We start from the raw sequence: 23,278 nt of genomic DNA on the forward strand, positions 1-23,278 counted from the left end.
CAGACTTTGAAAGTCAGCAAGGTTCTCATCGTGCAACCGCTGCCTGTTTTGTATCACCAGGATTATGATCTGAAATCTTCATGGAGCTGTCTCCACCACACAGTTTTCTTTCAGATATCCTCTGCTGTCCTCAGGGAGTATTTTTGGGGGGTTGAATTGTTTTGATCAATTGTTTTGTGCTACAAGGTTTTTCTTAATCCCTGCATATTCAAGAAAAGGTGCAACAGTTTCCTCATGCTACAGCTATCTCTAAATGATCTCTTTGATGGCTTTGAACAGCTTAAAGCTTGCTCAGAAGACTTAATGTTGCACTGCTTTGAACTGCTTCCCAAAAGATAAATGGTGTAGGTGTGAAACTACTTGAAATTCAATTATATTAAAATCTATTAATTATGACACCCAGCAACTTTTCAGACTGCCAAATGTTATTGTTATGTTGATTTTTTTAACCCACAAAAAGAATCAGCTAGCTAATGAAATGCAGAGCAACCATTCAGACATACATGCCACTTGAACTTCAGATCTTCTTTGCAGCAATGCACCCATCCTGTTCCGCACCACACACTGATAAAAGCCAGCGTCAGACCTCTGTAAAGCTGGGATGATGTACCTGCAAGACAAGATGCAGAATTATCAGGCACTCCTTCTTAAAAGCAGACCCAGTCCTACTTTATGTGGCATTTCTTACTTTGCCTCTGATATTTTACACATTGTCTCAAATCATAGAATCAGTGAGGTTGGAAAAAGACCTCAGAGATCATGAAGTCCAAGCTATCACCCAACACCTCATGACTAACTAAACCATGGCTTTAAGTGCCATGTCCAATCCCTTTTTGAACACCTCCAGGGACGGTGACTCCACCACCTCCCTGGGCAGCACATTCCAATGGGCAATCACTCCTTCTATGAAGAACTTCTTCCTAACATCCAGCCTAAACCACCCCTGGTGCAGCTTGAGACTGTGTCCTCTTGTTCTGGTGCTGGTTGCCTGGGAGAAGAGACCAACACCCACCTGGCTACAACCTCCCTTCAGGTAGTTGTGGACAGCAATGAGGTTGCCCCTGAGCCTCCTCCTCTCCAGGCTAAGCAACCCCAGCTCCCTCAGCCTCTCCTCATAGAGCTGTGCTCCAAACCCCTCATCAGCTTTGTTGCCTTTCTCTGGACAGGTTCCAGCAAGTCAACATCTTTCCTACACTGAGGGGCCCAGAACTGGACACAGTACTCAAGGTGCGACCGAACCAGTGCTGAGTACAGGGGCAGAATGACCTCCCTGCTCCTGCTGCAACTCAGAAGAATGCTGGAAAAGACACCGTGCGCTGTACATTGTATTTGTTCTGCCCTTCACTCCACTTAAAAAGTCACTTAGTCACTAATGCTCACCTCCCTCATTCAACTACATCTGACTACTCAACATGAAAATGAGCTGATAGGCACAGTTTTAATGTGAATAAAACACATGAATAATATAGATAATCCTGCATTAAACAAACATTAATCAAAGTGCGTATTCCCCCGGTCACCTTCGGGAGATATTAGGGTAGGATTAATGAAAGTCTTTATGAAAAGATAAGGAAAAAAAAAATAAAACTGCTGAATTTTAATCTTCAAATTTTAATTCCACTAAAAGAAAGCCTCCCTTCTCACGCTCACATACACTGCACACCCCCCTCCCATACAGAGCTCGATATCTGAACAGGATCAGACAGCAGAAAGACAAAGGAGGTGGAAGAAATCAAGCTTAAGTGATAAATGAAGACTATAATCACTGCATTATAATTACAATCAAATACTCTATAGCAAATAGGTCAGGCAACCAAATACAGTGAATTAAAGCAGGGCCCAACACCATGGGCAAATTTTAGTAACCTCCTGTGACTCCTAGCAGACCCTGGCTTCCTAAGGATACGAGTTGCAGGCAATTGTGTTGTCTGCGAGCTGTGTGCTTCAGCTGAGGACTCCGGACCTCCCTTGGAGCAACCAGTGAATTGCCCCCAGTGATTATGAAAGTTTGCACTGGGAAGATAAACCATTTACTTATTTAGAAGACTCAAACCAGTGCTCTGACTGGAAGCAGTAAACCTGACAAACAGGGCACAAATATTTGCTGGCCAGCATGTATCAAACTCTGAATTAGTCATGTTGCCTCTTGTTTGATGACAGTGCCATAGGAAACGGAGTGAAAATACAAGGTATAGGATAGAAATCAATAGGACATAAGGTTTCCTTAGTTCCTTACAGACTAATTTTCTTCTCTGCCAGGCAGATGATTGTTGCAAAACATCACTGCCCCCAAAAAAAGAAGAGAAAGATCCTAACAAATGAATATTGACAATTCATTTCTACAGCTCATTTTTTGCCACATACCTTAATAGTTTAACAAGCTTCCTCCCAGAAAGACTTTGCACTGCACTTGGCTAACATTTATTCCTGTGGTTGTCTATTAAATAGAGCCAAAATTAAAGGCTTGTTTCTTTGGTATTCATCTCACTAAGACCATAATGCAGAGTTAGTTTTGCTGCCACCAGGACAAAACAAATCAATTAGATCAGAAGCGTCCTACTTTGGTGTTCTTTACTGACTTATTAATGTTTCAGCAGGAAACATTCTTACTCTGTTGCCTGAAGAGAAGAAAATATTTTAGGAGTTTACAGTGTGAAAATCTCATCTACCTTGGAAATTCCAAGGCAGCCCAAACCTACTGAGCAGTTGGCTTCCCAGTGGACCTACTGGGTAAGGTGCAGGTGATAGGGAAAGTAAAATTAGAAAAAATAAATAACAACATTATTAAAAAATAAATAAATAGGGGGAGAGTTTCCCAGGCAGGTGGTAGAAATCCCAGTCCCTGGAGGTTTTTAAGCCCAGGCTGGATGTGGCTCTGAGCAACGTGATCTAGTGTGTGGGGGTCCTTGCCCATGGCAGGGGGGTTGGAACTAGATGATCCTTGAGGTCCCTTCCAAGCCTAACAATTCTACAATTCTCTGATTCCATATTATTTGAGACTAACTTGGAAATTACAAACTTGGGCATGTGATAACAGAATGAAACTTGTGGACATGGCACGTCAGGATGTGGTTTAATCACCGTGTCAGTGTTAGGTTGATGGTTGGACTTGAAAGAATAGAATAGAATAGAATAGAATAGAATAGAATAGAATAGAATAGAATAGAATAGAATAGAATAGAATAGAATAGAATAGAATAGAATAGAATAGACCAGACCAGGTTGGAAGAGACCTTTGAGATGATCGTGTCCAACCTATCACCCAACACCGTCTAATCAACTAAACCATGGCACCAAGCACCCTATCAAGTATCTTCCTAAACACTTCCAGTGATGGTGACTCCACCACTTCCCTGGGCAGCACATTCCAATGGCCAATAACTCTTTCTGTGAAGAACTTCTTCCTAACATCCAGCCTAAAACTCCCCTGGCACAGCTTGAGACTGTGTCCTCTTGTTCTGGTGCTTGTTGCCTGGGAGAAGAGACCAACCCCCACCTGATCTTAGAGGTCTTTTCCAACCAAAACAATTCTATGATTCTATTCTATGAATTTCTAATTCTATGTTTACAATTTAAAACAGTCTCTATGCACCTGATGCATCTGATCACTCTTTTGAAATACACATCCTTCATCACCAGGATTGCAAGAAGTTAGAGTTTAAGGATGAAGTAGTAGCAAATGCCTAAGGAGAAATGCTAACTAATGTTTATATTGAATTCCTAATTTCAAATGTACATGGTCATTTTCATTTTAAATGCTTGATGAGTTAAAAGTAATCCTATAGGCCACAGGTTTTTAATAGACATCGTTATGAAGACAGAATTAAACCCAAAAGCAGTCATATAACTTATTATCTATTCCAACTTAACAAAGGGCTTATGTATCAACTGGTCTGGTGTTTGGGTTTTTTCTTTAATGCAGAATGAAATTAAAACATGTCCAACATTAAACCCACAAATATAATAAATATCTTTAAGCAGTTTGGGAGGAATGTGTCCTGCTGATGAGATACAACCTTAATTTCTTCAATTCAGATAAAGATCTCCAGGTCACAAAAACAAATATGGAAGACACAGCTGGTCCAGAATGTAATTCAAAAGAAAATAAAGAGAAACAAAAAAAACCAACCCCAAAACCAACAACAACAAAAAGAAAAAAGTAATTGCCTGAACTCTAAAGACTGCAACTTAGAGACATAACCAAAATTGCTCCTGCAGTCAGCAATATTGCTTCATTCCATGTATCTCAGATCACAAAGAATTTATAAGAATGTTCTATAAATCCTTAATAGAAAATAGTGTATGCACAATCACTCCAAAAGCCAGGCTCTGCACATCCTCAGCATCCTTACACAAGGACAAGCTGTTCATTCAGGGTCACCAATGTCAAAATGCAAAGACACTCCAATTAGTTCTTCACTCACTTAGTGTGTGATAATAAGCTTTGAATATTTTCAGCCTGTTGAAATATAGACATTACTTTAACTGACACATGCTAAGTAATATCAACTACCACAAATCTTTGATTGATCATTCAAATTGCAGCAGAAGTCACTTACACAGGAAAGATTCATGCATTTAGACAGAATATTTACCCAAGAAAACTGCAGAGCAAAATATTACAGGGTCAAAGTTTAAATTCTGCAGCTGGAATTGTTATGTCTAAGCATATCTTTTCCTTGCTCTCATACATCCTAATGCACCTATGCCACATAATCCTTTTTGGAAGTGTAAAGCTTTGCATTTCTAAAGAATCAAAATCCTGTTTGGCTTATCTCTGACTGTGGTATAGTAGTAGTAGCCAGGCTTTCACTTCTAAATTACTATTTTCCAACAATGTTATATTATTATGACAAACCAGTAGTTTCCTAGCTTCTTAATCACCTCTGCAAAGATGCTTTAAGTAGAACTGGAAACCAGTACAACAGCATTTAAAAAAAGGCCAAATTAATAAATATAGCTTGTATCATGCACTAGCCTAAATTGAGTCTAGCAATAAGAAATTACAATAGAATAGAATAGAATAGAATAGAATAGAATAGAATAGAATAGAATAGAATAGAATAGAATAGAATAGAATAGAATAGAATAGAATAGAATAGAATAGGATTAACCAGGTTGGAAAAGACCTTTGAGATCATCAAGTCCAACCTATCATCCAACACCATCTAATCAACTAAACCATGGCACCAAGCACCCCATCCAGTCTCTTCCTAAACACCTCCAGTGATGGTGACTCTACCACATCCCTGGGCAGCCCATTCCAATTTCCAATGGCCAATCTCTCTTTCTATGAAGAACTTCTTCCTAACATCTAGCCTATACCTCCCCTGGCACAGCTTGAGACTGGGTCCTCTTGTTCTGATGCTGGCCGGCCAGGAGAAGAGACCAACCCCCAACTGGCTACAACCTCCCTTCAGGTAGTTGTAGAGAGCAATGAGGTCTCCTCTGAGCCTCCTCTTCTCCAGGCTAAGCAACTCCAGCTCCCTCAGCCTCTCCTCGTAAGGCTTGTGCTCCAAACCCCTCATCAGCTTTCCACATTCCAGCATGAGGTCCTAAATACAACTCTGTATACACACAACCAGCCAAGCGATTCTAACTCGCACTGCAATCCACTGTGAAATCATCATTTCAAATTAGGATGGGCACTGATTTAAGTAATGCCAGGGCATTCTGAGCTTACTTTCAAACCTCACATGTTCTTACTCAGGTTTCTGCTTGTACCATCATCAAATATAAGGTTCTCAGCAACTAGCACATCTCCAAAGCTTGAGTTCTAACCTTTGCGTTTGGTTGATTCCATGTTCATGTGTTTTGTCCTCCCACGCCATTCCTTTGTCTTACTTTCTCAGCATCTTAGGTGGTTAAAAGCTGTTGTCGGCTCCTACCACCAAGAAACTACAACAGACTCTGCTGTTGTTGATCAAAACAGGTGGCATTTGCACAAAGCGACACCCAAACCTTCTGTGATTAATTGTGCTATTAGAGAGTTGGTTCTTTCTTTCTAGAAAGCATTCCCAAGTCCCTTGTACACTCATTTTGAGGTATCACAAGGCAACCATTAATAGATGGAATTCCTCAGGACTAAGCAGTCTCACCCAACTAAAACAATCTTTAGTTTCTAGAAAAGTTCTCAGAGAGCTGTATGTTTGATTGCAAACATAGTTGCTAAATACTTTACATACTAAAAGACCAAAACCAAATTTTCAAAGGCTTTTAAGGGACTTTCATCCCTACTGCTCTTAAGTGTAAATAATATCAAAACTAGAATTAACATTAGTCACAATTCCTAAAACCTTTGAGGAAAGTAATTCTGGACTGCCATGTGTAACAACATAGAACTTTTTTGCATTATCTGCCTTTTAATACTAATCTGTACTCAAATTTCTGACTACAGTGATGGCTCTGGCACTTAGGGACATGGTTTTGTGCTGACCCTTCAGTGCTTGGTTGAGGGCTGGACTGGGTGATCTTTGAGGGATCTTCCAACTGGATGTATGCTATGATTCTGTGATCAAAATTTATCCCTACCTTAAGGAATATAATTACAAAAGCGCAGTATTTAGCTTGGTTTGTCAAAGCTGTGCCTGTCACATAGCCATTCCTTAGAACTTTTGAACTCATTAGGTAGTTCTGACAAAATTTGAGAGCAATGAGTAAGTTGCATAAATATTACATTTCTATAAGGTTATAGAAATTATCAGTTGCATAGAGGAGCCCCTGTTAATGCTCCCATTAAAGAAAAGATGACAAAACTTGGCTGTTTTACACTTTGATATTTGGCCAGCCATCTGCTGCCTATCAGCAAAAATGTAGCTCTCATTAGCCACGGTATGGTTTTTCTCTTGCTTGATGGGATGCCTTGTGAAATGGGGAAGGAGGCAGGGAGGACCTGGGAGCAAAGTACATAATCACAGAACAGTTTGTTAAACCATGAAATTATTTCTTCTGTTCTCACAAGTGAAACTCAAAGTTTCATGTACAATTTAAGATCAACCACATTCTTCTAGATCTTATTGAAAAGAACAGTCCCATGGAGCTTAGGCTTGTTCAAGGAGGAATAGCACATCATAGGCAACATGTAGCTAAGGAGCATGCCTGCTCTTTATCATCAGTACATGCAAGGTTACATCTCCAGTAGAAAGCATTTTTGGTGCTTAAAGTTTCTATGCTAGGTCTTTGCTTTGAAGTGTGGTATACTATTTTCAGCAAAGGAGATTCTCTCCCCGAGACCTTACTTGTTTGCAAAGAAACAGCCTTTCAAGATTAAAAACCATTGTCAATGTATCGGCATCTACACAGCTGCTCTGAGGTGTTAGGGATTTTAGGGGGGGTGGTGGTGGTGTGAGTGGTTGGTTGGGGCTTGCTTTTTTTTTTTTCTCCCCTGTAACACTTAGAGAAAATTGTTATATAGCTTTTATTTACTTATATTCACTGGAGTAGGCGGTGATTTCACTGTCATTGTGCAACCACTTAAATTCCAAGGGCCAGCTGCCTTCGGCAAGGCACGTAAGTACAAGTCGATTTCCTTCCAAGTGTATCTGGGGCAAGCCTGGTTCAGTCTTGAAGTATGGTGCAACATCACCTGAAATACAAAGAGAAGATGGTTTTGTAAGCTATTTAAGTGAGTCTAGTACATAGCACTGATACCTAGCTCATTTCTGGACGAAACAGCCATTGTAAACCAAGAGACAGTATGATTCAGTAGTGAAGGCTTATACTGCTGCATTCATAACTAAGCTTTATCTTTGGAGGCAGAATTCACATGATCTTGATAACCTTAGTCCTTGGTACTTCTTTAGAAGAGAAGTGCCCACTCAGACAAGCTTTTGTCCATGTTTTACTATTTATACATAGGAGAATTTCAGCACTGTCTGCTGTGGCAGGCAGCAAACAGCCCTGTTGGATTTTTCCACCTCTCCCTCTCCTCTGCGAGGAATACACCCACTGAAATACTATTTTTTTTTTCCTTTTATTTATTTTTTCTTTTCTTTAAAATAAACCAGAAGAGTAATCTTGGCTAGGAACGATTATCACAGCAGGAGAAATCTGAGGGTAAATGAAGAATTTTGATAGAAAGATAAAAAGAGTTGGGGTGGGGGAAGAAAACCCACCTCACAAAACGGCAAGATTAATGTGTTTTTCAACATTATTGCCAACCAAAATGTGTTCAAATTCCAATACCTGAAACCACTAACAGATTTGGAATTAGGGTACTTGAGTAACGTTGCAGGGTCACATGTAGTCTCAAACTTGCTCTCCCGTGGATCGAAAATGCTTAAAAATACTCCAAGCAGCAAAATTCTCGACTGGTAAATTGCCAAAGCTCTGCTCGAATGCAGACTTATTACAAGTCTACATCTGCTGGGGACCCAACCCTCATCACCTCTGGAAGATTTAGATTTTCACACTTTATGCAATTTCTACTTTTAGCTATGTAAGAGCTACAGTAAGAACTACAGACTTACTCTTACAAGTCCACAAATACCTTGGATAATCAAGATTAGCACGCTTAGGTATATATTAAAAATAGCCACCACATAGCCAAGTTGCATTAAAAGTCAGAAATGTAATACAAAATAATAGAATAATATTTAAGAGGTAGCCAATCGCTGCACTCTGCTTTTTAGGATTGCAGAGTGTGTGCATTTTGTAGATAAAAATAAAGAAACAAACAAACAACACAAAGATTGTCACAGTGCAATTTGCTGTTCAGATAAATCATTGATCTTGCTTTTAAAAACTTAGTTCAGATTAAGCTCAATTATTTAGAATAGAATAGAATAGAGTAGAGTAGAGTAGAGTAGAGTAGAGTAGAATAGAATAGAATAGAATAGAATAGAATAGAATAGAATAGAATAGAATAGAATAGAATAGAACAGAATTAACCAGGTTGGAAAAGACTTTTGAGATCATCAAGTCCAACCTATCGTCCAACACTATCTAGTCCCGAAGGGAGGTTGTAGCCAAGTGGGGTTTGGTCTCTTCTCCCAGGCAACCAGTACCAGAACAAGAGGACACAGCCTCAAGCTGCACCACAGGAGGTTTAGGCTGGATGTTAGGAATAAATTCTTCACAGAAGGAGTGATTGGCCATTGGAACGGGCTGCCCAAGGAGGTGGTGGAGTCACCATCACTGGAGATGTTTAGGAAGAGACTGGATGGGGCACTTGGCTATACTATTTAAAAAGAGTTTAAGCTGTCTTTTATCATTTACAGGGAAGTGACCTCACATACTATTCAAGGCTGTCTGAAACTTTTGGTCACATGCTATATAATCTTTACTAGCTGATAGCCACAAGACAGCAGCCCCACTCATTAGGGCAGAAGGAGCTCAAAACCAGGAGGATCAGCAGCTTTCAAGGCGCCCCAGCGTTCAACTGCAGACTGGGGGAATGGCAGCAAGTGTGCACTTAGATCTGGTGATGTCAAACTCCCTAAGCCCTTATCTTTCACTTTGCCTGTTATCAGGGAATTTTTATTACTTGGCAGCCCACACGGCTACACAGACTCATTATCAGCCTAATTGTCCAGTCCCTGGGCAGCAGCTGCGCTTCAGCTGAGAGCGGTGAAGGAGTCACAGGTTGACTGCTGCCAAACTATTAGCTACAATTGGCTACGAAGCTGGACATCAGCTGCATACACATTTGATGATTTGTATTGACAAATTGTCACCCCAGGTTTTAGAACCCAGCTTCAGAAAGATATAGTTGTTTCTGCAGGAAAAAAACCCCAACCATCACCATCCTAAAGCAATACTTACAAACTATTACGCAAAATCTGACTTAAACTGACCTACAAAGAAAAGTGTTTTGAGGAAGGGGCCTTTGCTGCTTTGTAGCATTGCAAATAATTTGTTGTTTAATCAATTGATTAATGGCCAGTGCAGATCAGTAATGTTTTCTTTAAATTGGAAATAGGGGAAGCTCTGACAACTCAATATGTGAGGAAATAGGAGTAAATCCAAACTAGCAGATAGTCTCAGGCAAAACCACTTTTCCACTCTGTGACATGATTGAGATTATATTCTGCAAAGCTACTTATTTTAATTTTACTGATTGCATCTACTATGAATAAGTCCTATCTCAAATCCTATTTTCTTCTGACTAGTAAGATCAACCAATATTTGAAAACTCTGTAAAGAGAAATTTAAGTCAGAGTTACACAATGTTAGTGTTTATTTTACCCAAAGCATTATTATCATTTACCCAAATTTACCCAAGCTGTTATTATTTTACCTAAACAAGTGAGGAAATGTTAAATCTTAGCAGAGGCTTCCCAGATATTTAGGGGAGTCTCCCAGAGGAGTTACAAGACAGACATTCTACCCTTGCAAGATTAAAGGTGCCAGACTTCCTCTGGAGATGAAAAGGCACTGGCAGGATGGTATTTAGGAGATGGGGTTGTAACAGTGTCCAACTGGTAACTTGAAATGCTTAGGCCCCTGACATGATGTGAGTAAATGACGTTGGCCTGCCAGTACAGAGACACTCATGAAATGAGGTTGTTAAACTCTTCTTTCTTGATGAAAGTTGAGCCATTCAGGGAGATTACAATGGAAGTGGTGCCTGCACTATATACCTCTACCCAAGTGATTTGTTGATCCTGTTTTTCAGTGATTTAAAGACTCAAGCAGTATAACCTCCTTCATTATTTCGCTCTGAGTTATCCTCTTATTCCTTCTAACTTATTTCTTTCCAAGAAAAAATGGCTTATTTGAAAGACAAAGACTGCTTCCCACAGGTCTGTCATTCAGCCTTACATTTCCTACTCAGATATTCCAAACCCACTGATACTGCAACCCACTCAAAGCTATCTCCCATTTAAAATATCACAATCAAGTTGGTATTACACGAAAATGATTCTCAAAACACAATCCAATTCTGGCAGAAGCTAAAATTTAATAGACCCAGGGGGATATTTTTATAAAGAATATAGCATGGTTTATAAATTACCCCAGCTCTCTGGAAGATTTACTTAAACCCTTGAAGTAATTTTATCTTCTAATCTTTTATTCCTGACTTTCTCATCAATCACATACCATCAGTTTATCAAACTCAATTATGTAATCAGAGCTCACTAAATATTCACTGAAAGCAGAAATGAAAATAAAATACTGAGCAAAGGTTCCATGAAGAGAGGCAGCAGTAAAGCTTTGATGGCTTTGGCATTTCTGTGGCACAGTGCTGCTCACACCTCAGACATGATCAAAACGGTGCTGCATCAGAAGCTTTACATCTCTAAGCTCTAATGGAAACCAGAATTTTAGATGAGACCTACAAGGACAAGTTCATCTCTCATAGAGCACCCCAGGGAAACAGGAGAAGTGGCAGAAAATCTGAAAGCCATCTCAGGAAGGAAATTGTAAGAAAGGTGTAGCTGGCTAAAGGATGCAATGTACAAGGAGGTAATTTAATAGGTATGAGATACCTGCACTTTATTAATTAGAGTAAGGGCTCACCATAAGGCTTACCTTAGGATCATTAAAGCTGGAAAAGACCTCTAAAGATCATCAAGTCCAACCATCAACCCAGCACCACCAAGCCCACTAAACCATGTCCCAAAGTGCCATGTCTACATGCTTTTTGAACACCTTCAGAGATGGTGACTCCACCGCTTCCTTGGGCAGCCTGAGCAATGCTTGACCACACTTTCAGCAAAACACTTTTTCCTAATATCCAATCTAAACCACCCCTGGCACAACCTCAGATCATTTCTCTAGTTGGGAGAAGAGACTCACCCTCACCTCACTACAACCTCCCTTCAGCTGTTGTAGAGAGCAGCAAGGTCTCCCCAGTCAAGGGTTTAGAAGCCATAACAGCATTCCAGATTTATTCTCTTAATGAAATCCTGTCTGAGTCCTAAAACAGAAACAATCAAATGGGGGAATTAACATTCTTACCTCAAATAGTTTTCTTCCCATTAAAAAATAAAAAGCAAGCCCTCACACCTTACACTATTGCTTTCTTTTACATGCTAAATGTGTTCATTCTCCCAGCCCCTTCTGGCTCTTCAGTGATGCTGATTTAAACATAAAAATTATAATAATAAAAAGATTTATCTGAGTTGCAAGGAGGAGTGAAGTAACAAGGTGCCAAGTGGTTGGCACACACATACACCTTCGACAAATTGTCATTAAATCTGCTTACCAAACTCACTAACAGAATCACAGAATTCTTCAGGCTGGCAAAGACCTTTAAGGTTCCCCAAACCCAGTCGTTAGCATCCTGACTGGTGTCCTTTAAAGGATGACACTGATTTATTTTTATGTAAATCTCAAAAAAAAAAAGAGGATTGAATACACCAAAAATTATCTGGAATTTTGCTCCAAAACACGTCTGCCTTGCTTTGGTGCATCAGGGAAGTGCAGAAGTTCCATTACACTGCTAGGTTAGCCCAACTGCTTGCCTCCTCTGGTACATGCATAGCTCAGATGGATTTTATCTCAAAATATAACTTCAGGACCTAACTCAGCAACACCCACACACTTTTATTTGGATTACTGCTGACATTTAAATACATAAATGGTGCTATATGCAACTGTGGTCTACTTTGGGCTTCTCCCCAGCCCTGGCAGATGCGTCACAGAAAAGGTGAGAGCCTGCTCATACTCTGTTCTTCCTGAAAATCATGTTCAGGCATGAATTTACAAATATAATCTGTAAGAGGAGAAGGGTGTCTGACTGCACACCTTTGTACTGAACAAAATGGGGGGGGGGGAAATATTACAAGAGTTGCTACTTATTAGTTAACCAAAGAAACTTACTCTCATAAGAAAATCATGAGTGAACATTACTTCAGCAACTGAAAGCACCATCTCAAGGACCTCTAATATCCTCTAATAAATACATTAACAAAGGTTGGCTAATGATTCTTAGCCCTTTAACAGCTTGTATTTGTAAAATACATGAAGAAAAGTCATATTAACTAGATCTCCCAGTTACTACAGCAGGGTGGTACAAGAGCTTGAAAGCAGTTTTGCTGTCCTGGCCAATGGGAGTTCACGTATTTTAATTAAAGATGCAATTTGACCTTAAAACACTTCTGCCCTACTGAGAAAAGGGAAGATAACGTACTCCAGAGAAGCACCACATCAGTAGAAACACTCTAACTGCCCTGTTAAATTCTCAACATTGTTTTTCTCCAAAAATAATTGGATATTAACATTTACAGGTAAAACGCTCAGAGATTGAGAAAATCAGTCCTGAACACACTCCGAGGAGAAACACAGCGAGTGCAGAGAGCAGGTTAAGAACACCCACTGACATTGCTGTTTGCCTTTGTTATGTATCTCTACTTTAAAGTCATTTTTAGGTGAGCCAATATTGAATATTAGAAGTAGATTAACCTGCTCATAAATCAGCAAGTCAGAGCAAACACAGCTCAGTCACTAACAAATATCATTAGAGCAGCTGCCTTTCCATTCCTCAGCTCACCCAACAGATAGGATATTGAAAATAAATCTTTCACTGGGATACATTTTTCAACAAATCCAAACAAAAACACAACTGGTTTATTAAAAACACACATACCCACACCTATAGTCAGCTTATTAGTCCCTAGTCAAAGCATGATGCACATCATCTTTTCTTCATATGCATGTCTAAAGCTACGATCAGCAGAGAGAAAAATAAACAGAATGACTCTGAGGAATTTTCCAGGAAAATGAGAGACTAGATAAATAAATTACAAAGGCTGAACAACCAGCCCAGGAGAAGAGCAACAATACAGAAATGTTTCTGCTCTCACTGCTTACAAGGAAAAGGGATGCGAGCCATCTTCAGGTAGGTTAATGAGAACTGCCAGCAAAAAAAGAGCGTTTTAAAAGATCTGTCTGGGGGATTCAATCCATAACACAAAAGCATAGTTAAATTAAAAAGTTAACTAGAGTCAGGAAACCCAAACTAAAGACAGGAAGAACCTTTTCAGTAATCCAAAGAAAGCAGGTACACCTATGGCCAGCAGAATCCAGTCAAGAACCGATGAAAGTTCAGCTACGGCATTCACAAGCTGATGCTTCAGAGAACATGCACTTGACTACAAGCTGCTCTGTACTGACTGACAGCTGATAACTGCAACCTTCTGGGAAACCAGGACCATTTCCTTCTTATTCCCAGTGTGGATATGGAAAAGATTTTTCTCTTTTTCATTTTCAAAAGGACCTTTTAATCTTACTATCTTAGTTCCTGACATGCCTGCATACACATGCCAGCTCTGGATACAAGTTGTATTCTCTCGTGGAAATGAATTTCAACAGCTTATATGGCATAAGAATTCAAAATTACTACATAGTAAATGTTGGGAAGTGTATGAGGAAGTCAGATTGAACTCAGATATATTTGAATCCATCTTCTTTTGAATTCAAACCTTCTAAAATGTATCATTGTGATGCTGTGAAAGTTAGTATATGATCTATTCATAAAATGTCAACAACATCAAACATACCTTAGAGCATTCAGTCACCTGAACCCTATTGATTTGCAGGAAAGCTATTCTACCCAAAATATTGGATATTTGAGATCAACATTTTCTTGCTTGGAAATATGACAGGCTGAGGGAGCCACAGCTGTTCAGCCTGGAGAAGAGAAGGCTCTGGTCTGACCTAATAGCAGCCTGCCAGTACCTGAAGGGGGCTGCAAGAAGGTTGCAGAGGGACTGTTTGCAAAGGCCTGCAGAGACAGGACATGGGGCAATTGTTTGAAATTGGAGAAGAGGTTTAAATTGGATGTTAGGAACAAGTTCTGCACTGTAAGGGTGATGGAACGCTGCAACAGGTTGCCCAGGAAGGTTGTTGAGGCGCCATCCCTGGAGATATTCAAGCCTTGACAGGGCTCTGGACAAACTGATCTAGTGGAGGATGTCCCTGCTCACTGCAGGGGGGGCTGGACTGGATAATCTTTAAGGTTCCTTCCAAGCCAAAGCATTCTATGGTTCTATGGTATAAATCACCAAGACCAACAATTAAATTCAAACTGTGTTTTAGTGCCTCATTCTGAGCCTGGACTTGGAAAGGACTGATGCATCATAGTGAGTATTTCATTAAAATATCAGGTTATTTTTCAAATATAGTGCTACAGTTAAGACATTTTCTCACAATGGTATCAAGCACTCCCTTAAAGTGGATTTCCTGAACTTTTATCAAAGATTGTATCTGATTTTATATTGGAATAATACTGAAGCAACTCTGTTTAAATCACTCACTCTTCCTCAATTTCCTAAGTCGAGTCAATGAGCCCTCACTACTCATTTCTGCCTTCCTATAGATAAGAAAGATAACCTGCTTGTTGGATACCTCTCCTATAATCTCTAAATGCAAATATAGCATCAGCTGAGGTTGATGGATAATGCTTTTAAAGGTTTAATTGGGGATGGAATTAAATTGTTTTAGGACTCAGCAAGTTTTGTGAGGAAACCTACATATTTCTAGAATAAGTGACATTTATTTCTTTTAAATGCAGAGTCACTGGGAGACAAGATTTCAATGGATAACTTTTTTTTTCTCCCCCTTTTCCCTTGGATAGGTCAAATAACTAATTGGCAAGTCAGTTATTGGGTAATTGCCAATCACATCTTTGACTGGGATGGAAGAAATATTGAACTTCAGATTGCCATACCTGTTGCACGCTGTCCCTGGAGGAGAACTAAACATTCTGTAATGTATAGTTATGATTAGTCTCCAACAATTCAATAGAATAGGAGTCCCCAGTGGCAGGAGTGAGTGTTTCACACCAATAGCTAAGTACATTTAATTAAAAATTCTCTCGCCTTTCCCCCCCTCTCCCCCTTTTTTTTTATTAAATGGAAGCATCAGTTCTCTGATTCAGAATTACTTCAGGGGAACTGCAGATTCCATCTTGCTTCACAGTATCACAGTATCACCAAAGTTGGAAGAGACCTCAAAGGTCATCAAGTCCAACCTGTCACCACAGACCTCATGACTAAACCATGGCACCAAGTGGCACGTCCAGTCCCCTCTTGAACACCTCCAGCGACGGTGACTCCACCACCTCCCTGGGCAGCACATTCCAATGGCGAATGACTCTCTCCGTGAAGAACTTTCTCTTCCAAGCTCCTCCTTTCTTGATGCAAACAGATAAATGATTTTCCCAAATCTTGGCTAACACATGGTGCTGTTTAAAAGAGCAAACATCACCATTTATCCCTTTAGGGCCTTCTACAATCCTAAGCTACACCCCACGAGTGGCCTTGCGACAGGAAAAAAATTTAGTATTTCCAACCTTTCTCCATCGCTGTAAGGCACAAACACTTCCTGTTGTATTAGCTTTCTTCCATTTTTTCCTACAATGAGCTTTAAAGGAATCCCCTCAAAATGTATTTGCATGCTACTTTGCAACAGAAGAGACAAGAGCAGTTTTTATACAACAATAAAGAAAATCTATCGCCACTTGCTTGAAAGTCCTTCAACATAACCCATTCATAACATCTACTCCCTAACGCTGTTATCCATTTAAAGACCACTACAGGACCACTCCTGGAAGAATAATTCCCTTTTGAGAAATGGCTTCTCAATTTTTATTAGAAGTACTCAAAAGAGAACTGAAAGTAGGAGGGTCCACAGAAGCATAACAGAGTTTTTAGAGGACCTGGATTCTAACAGGAAAAAACAGAGATAGTGGTCAGTAACACCACTCGACTTCAAGGACAACATAAAATGCTCTTGGTCATTCCCAAATCCACTGGGAAGGATTGTCTCAAACACAATTGTATCACTCTTTCCTTAGAATTGATTTTCATAGCAGACCAGACAAGGAGGGCAACAAAACAGTTGGTATCATTTTAGCTGAGCCTCAAGCAGCTCCCGATGTATTAACCTAAAGTCCCACTGAGGTTTCTTTTTCCTGTTTAATTCCTACAACTCATATTTAAGTTTCACTTTCTGACCTCCTGTAGTGGCTCAGTTGAGCTAGGGTAAAAAACCACACTGGGGTTTGGTTTGGGTTTTGGTTTTTAAGTATTAGAAGGCAATCACAATTCATGGTTTCAGGATTTCATGGAATATCTACTGCAAGGTAAAAATCAAGAAGCTACAGATGATGTCCTTAAGCTATGTTTAGTGTGTTTCATCCTCCAAAAAGGCTGCAGAATTATTTTTGGTAGTAGTCATGAGGATATCTTAAAGAAAGCTACAGCTGTACTGAGAGAAAAAGGCATGACAGTGTACAAAGCAGGCAAATAAAAGAGAGCCCATTAAGTATCAAACTCAAAACAAAAGCTCCAAAGAAACCTACAACCTCTCTGGGCTGAATTTGGTATCAAAGCATAACCTCCATACTTTCTCTTCATATCTTGTGATGTTTATAGAGATTCACAGAGCTCTCAAGGAAATAAGTTGTTACTGCTTAAATCTCAGCACACAGCAGGTGGAAGGCAAAATGCCTCACAGAAATAGAATCCAAATGTGGCAGGATTTCCTCATTATTTTAACTGCAAAGGAAGCCACTGTTGATACTGTATAATCTACAATCTCCAACTGCTGTAGGGCAGTCTGACCACACTGGTATCTATCCATCAATACCTATATCCACTAAATAACTGACAGATAAAGACAGGATGAAACCCTGCAGAACTTTTTAATAGCAAAGAGCAGATAAAAACCATAAAAGTGCTTTCCACAAGTTCATCCTTGGCATGAGGCATTTGCAGTTTGTTAGTTTGTAAAGATAAATGGAATCAAAAAGGTAAACAGCTTAGGAGTGTCTGGAAGTACCAGAACAAAAACAGGAGTGCAGCAGGAAGAAACAATGGCACAGCAGAGGTGCTGCCAGACTTGAAAAGCCATGGAAGGCCACCTATTTATTATTTCAAGGAGAGAACTATTTCTAAACAGCAAAGCGGCTATGAATATCCATAGAAGACATAAACACATCTCTTATGATGAACAGGACTGAAGGGGAAATGATTCATGCACAAACCTTTGTTACCAAACAACTCCCACTCCTTACTGTTATTGTTGTTTTGTTTATGTGTTTCTTGCAGTTCTTTTTGCCCTTTAAACTTGAAAAATGTAAACAGGTTTATAAATTGGATAAAACCTGCCTCAAACAACTCAATTCAAAGGATCTGAGCGGCGCTACTGAATTCAAGGGTGGTGAGCACACAGCCATATGCTTTACAGATCAGAGACAGGATATTCATATCCTTATGCGATGCCAAATTAGGACAAAAACACAATCAAAGCACAGTCCAAAAGTCACAGAATTTAACTGAAATCTTCAACGTCATCTGAGGGGAAGTCTGCAGCAGACACCTGGTTAGTGTTTGAGTCAGAAACAGAAGCACAAAGTTGTCCTTGCAGAGCTCTCCAAGTATAGTTTCATAGTTTCATAGTTTCATTCAGGGTTGGAAGGGACCACAAGGATCAGCTAGTTCCAACCCCCCTGCCATGGCCAGGGACACCCCACACTAGATCAGGCTGGACAGAGCCTCATCCAGCCTGGGCTTAAACACCTCCAGGGACGGGGCCTCAACCACCTCCCTGGACAACCCATTCCAGGGTCTCACCACTCTCACGGTGAAGAACTTCCTCCTCATATCCAGCCTGAATCTCCCCACCTCCAGCTTCATTCCATTCCCCCTAGTCCTATCACTACCTGAGAGCCTGAGAAGTCCTTCCCCAGCCTTCCTGTAGGCCCCCTTCAGATACTGGAAGGCCACAATGAGGTCACCTCGGAGCCTTCTCTTCTGCAGACTGAACAGCCCTAACCCCTTCAGTCTGTCCTCATAGGAGAGGTGCTCCAGCCCTCTGATCATCCTTGTGGCCCTTCTCTGGACACATTCCAGCACCTCCACATCCCTCTTGTAATAGGGGCATATCTCAGTGTGTACTTTGGACAATACACACAACATGCAGAGGGGGAGACACACCTTGCATACTTTCCTGCAGAGGACCAGCACTATTTAAGGGCTCCTTGAAAACCTGATGTAAATTGGCTACCTTTACTTTCCCTAACATTGTAACTTGTGTCTGCATCTTTCACACTGAACACTTCCAGAACTATCCAAGCCAAGCTCTTTCTCCAGCTCAGGGTTTAGGCACATATTTAGAGTCTATGGAACTCTTTTCAACAATACACATCATTCCTTCTTGTCAGCACTGGAAGAAACGTATCACTGCTCTTGAGAACATAACTTAGGTTGATGTATCTGAAGGAAAAGAAAATGGAGTTAGTTTATTAATCTGGATATTTTATTTAATTTTCTTTGGGTTATAAATAAGCAGCAAGTTAATACCATTTTCAACTTTTTGACAGTTCCAATGTTAATTACAGGTACTGGATTTTATAAATCAATACTTCTTACACAAAGCGTTATTTAACTTGCCAAGTGCGGCAATAGATCAATGCATTTACTGTTCTTGCTAACGTTGATGGATGACATACAGCAAAAGGATATGTAAGGAAAAAAGAAAAGATTTATTTATAAGTCAGACAGGGTTAAACCCCAGTTAGGCAGAGAGGGAACTTAAATAGTCTTTGGAAAACAACATCATAACTTCATTGATGTTTGAGAGGTTTGGTTATTGTTTCGAGTTTGGGGGCTTGGGGCTTTTTGTTTTTGTTTTGTTTTTTGGTTTAGTGTTTTGTCTTGGTTTTAATGCTAAGGCCTTAAGCTAACATAAGCAGATTCCCTGAATACACAATTATTACATTAACTCTGTGTACCCTATAGGATGTAGGAAGCAATGACCTGCACCTCCCAAAGTCCAAGTACATTTTTACTGAAGTATCATAATCTTATATTCAGGGCACAGTAGAATACATAGAATACATAGAATAAACCAGGTTGGAAGAGACCTTCAAGATCATTGTGTCCAACCCATCAACCAATCCAACCCACCGAAACAACTAAACTATGGCACCAAGCACCCCACCAAGTCTCCTCCTGAACTCCTCCAATGATGGCGACTCCACCACCTCCTTGGGCAGCCCATTCCAATGGGCAATCACTCTCTCTGTATAGAACTTCTTCCTAACAGCCAACCTAAACCTCCCCTGGTGCAGCCTGAGACTGTGTCCTCTTGTTCTGGTACTAGCTGCCTGGGAGAAGAGACCAACATCCGCCTGTCTACAACCAGTAGCTCTACCTAAAGACGCCACTACAGGATGAAAATAAACAAAGCATGGTTCATAACTACTTTACTACTTGCAAACATGCTGGAGTCGATGTGCTTACAATTTAAAAAGATGAGTGAAATTTTGCTCATAAATCAACTTCAGAGATTGCATTCACTGCACTAAGAACTGTAATAAAAGAAACACTCAGTTAGAAATCATTCTAAGAGCCAGTGCTAATGCTCCTGAGCATCTTGAAGGGATAGAGAGCTCACAGTGTTACTAATATTTGTTATTTATTTGAGCCATTTGTAAAGAAGACATTGAGTATGTTAAAATTAGGGAGTTTCAAAGAACTGAGAGCTATTACTCTGTATACAACAACAGCAAATCAATAAAATATTGGTTAAAACCCATTATAAGAAGTGTGTCTGTATACAAAAAATGTATAATTATGTATCGAACTAGAAGGGAATTTTGTTATTCTTCTAGTATGAATAGATTTCTCAAGACAAAAGTAAGAATTACACCACAAATTATGTCCAAATCACAGAATAAACAAAAAAGTCCTTTTACATTGAAAAAAAAAAATTACTATAAGGAGGAGGTTTTAAAAGTACAAAAGGTTAAGCAATGCAACCCTGAAGATGTGTTATCCTTTGGATGTAATTCATGTAATCATTGTCTTTTAGTGCAATTCATCTGACTAGGAAATAAAGAGACTCTTCTGTGTTGTATCACCATAATGTTAAATTTAGCCCAAGCAGGCTCTAATTCATTAGCAATATTACTCTGGACAACAGCCACGAGAATTAACAAGCAGCAACTTCTCCTAGTCACGTTAGCATGTTTATCAAATAAGCAACAGGAAGGAATAATTGAAAAAGACTGGGGAGCCTAAGTCGAAGGGAAAAAAAAAGACCATTTATACATTTTCTTGCAAAACCAGTTGAAAAAAGAAAAGATTAAATTCCATTTAACCAAAATTTGTAAGACAAACAAAGCCAAATAAACCCCAAACAAACTAACAAAAACTGAAAACCACTTAGTCTACCAGCTCAGGCATTCTTGCATGACACTGCCAGCTTATGTAAGAAAAGTGAAGAGATTGTCTTCACAGTTTGAGTGTGTTGTCTCAAACACTCAGATACAAGACTGTTGCCATCACAAAAGTCATTCTAAATTGTTAAAAGGAGTATGGTTATACAAGAGAACATGGAACAAGTGCTTCAGGAAAAGCTTGGTTTCTAAGCTGGGTAGAATTTTGCATGAGCCCTCAATCATAGAATCAACCAGGTTGGAAAAGACCTCAGAGATCATCAAGTCCAACCTATTACCTAATACCCAACACCTCCTGACAACTAAACCATGGCTTCAAGTGCCACGTCCAATCCTTTTTTGAGCACCTCCAGGGACGGTGACTTACCACCTCCCTGGGCAGCACATTCCAATGGCCAATTACTCTTTCTGTGAAGAACTTTCTCCTCACCTTGAACCTAAACTTCCCCTGAGACGGTGTCCTCTTGTTCTGTGGCTGGTTGCCTTTCTCTTCACTTTAAAGAGATTTGGAAATATTATCCAAGTGAAATGTAGGAAATCTGCACATGTAACCTTTCTGTCCAACATCAAACTGTGAGTCAGAAGACAGGAAGGGTCCCTGAGTGACTGACCAAGATAAAACTCACCACACTTGCAGAAATACAGCACAAAGCTTAGTCCCATCTCATTGGTGCATAATGCACAAGTGGTCAAGGGGAAAAAACAGTCACCACAGTCCTACATGCTACACTTATTATACTATATCATAATCCTACTTCCATGCAATCCAGCTCAGAAGCACCTGACCATTTCTGCTGGAGCCTAATCAAATAAATACAGATAGTCTTGCTAAATCCTGCTTAGCAGCATTAAACAAATGAAGAGCAAACCTCTACTCTTCTCTTTGAACCTAGAAAAGCTGACACTAATGAAGATGTACATTCAAAAAGGAATATGGAATAAGCCTGAACCTCAGTTCAGGGGAACTCCAGTATCCTGTAAGAGGTAAGCCCTGGGCGGGTTTATGAGTTCTAGAAAATCGCTCACTGGGGAAAACAATCTGCCGGCTGCATTCTCAGCAGGATTTCACAGGTCCCTCCAGTCATCTGTTTCTGCTGTATACATTCACATACATCATCGAGCTGACAATTTAGAACCTGGACCAGATGGATGTATAAGCCAAAAGAGTGTTGTTTGTTAAAACTCAAAGCCATTATTCAAAATATTTCCCTTTATTCAACCCTGTGGGAGAAAGGGACAGTCAGAGCTGCCGTGCCATGCGTTCCCTGGGAGCACATCACAGGACAATACAGACTGAGGTTATTTTCACCAGGCTCCACCAGAGGAAAAAAATGTTGATAGCAGAAATGTTCTTCCTAAAAAAAAGCCGATTATTGCAGGACAAAGAAAGCAGGAAAGGGTATCCTAAATGCTTTCCTTCAGTAGATAAGGTATGTTATTCTTTTTTTTCCCCAGAGGAAATAATTACATTCTCTGAATGGACTGGCAACTTCAAGGTATTTTTAAACACAGAGCAGTTCTTTGTCTAACATCAGTGATAACTTGTTTTAGGAAAGCAATGGGTGAGACTAGATCAACAAAGTTAGTCTCACCTTTCACCAGACACTTAATGCCAACCCAGCTAGAAAAGAGCCTGGGCTGTTTGAGGTTTAAGTGTCACAAACAATACTTACTCTCTTCTGAGTCCCGAATTCCTCACATATTTTGATACAGAACTAAAAAAATCTCAGTGCATACTTTCTGGTTTTCCCACCTAAAGCTTTACAATAAAATCATTTACCTGAAGTGCTTACAAAATCATTGTAATGCTACCAACAGAAAAAAAACAAACCACAAACCACTTGTACAAACAAATTACAGCAATAAAGTCCTCTAGAAACACCTGAAAAATGGCTCCTTAAATATCAAAAAGGGATTTACAAAAGAAAGATAAGCCTGTATCTATTTGCTTAACAGGAGGAGGTCTCTGAACCAGAGCACAGCTGCAATCCTTTAGTGATACTGTGATACTTTATTGAACAAACCTCATTCTGCAAGTTCTAATTGCAAGGCAGAAGCACATACTCTGGCAGAGGAGAAATTAAAGGGATCCCAGTAAGCAGTCAGAGGACAGCCTCCTGGGCACTTCCATTCTTTTACTTCCCATCA

At 39.9% G+C, this 23,278-nt stretch overlaps 1 protein-coding gene across 3 annotated transcripts in view; it reads right to left on the reverse strand.

Annotated features, from left to right (window-relative positions):
* The window catches only part of SDK1 (sidekick cell adhesion molecule 1), a 465,152-nt gene that overhangs the window by 327,890 nt on the left and 113,984 nt on the right, over positions 1–23,278 (reverse strand). For all 3 annotated transcript variants that reach the window (XM_068146644.1, XM_068146645.1, XM_068146643.1), the window contains exons 3-4: positions 7,426–7,585; positions 504–610 (exon numbers count right to left, since the gene is read on the reverse strand). In XM_068146644.1, the coding sequence (XP_068002745.1) occupies positions 504–610; positions 7,426–7,585 (267 nt within the window). The remainder of the gene's footprint in view (positions 1–503; positions 611–7,425; positions 7,586–23,278) is intronic.

This window comes from Melanerpes formicivorus, unplaced genomic scaffold (assembly GCF_026170545.1).
Source record: "Melanerpes formicivorus ecotype bairdi unplaced genomic scaffold, bMelFor1.0.p_v2 SCAF_14, whole genome shotgun sequence".
Classification (NCBI taxonomy): Eukaryota; Metazoa; Chordata; class Aves; order Piciformes; family Picidae; genus Melanerpes; species Melanerpes formicivorus.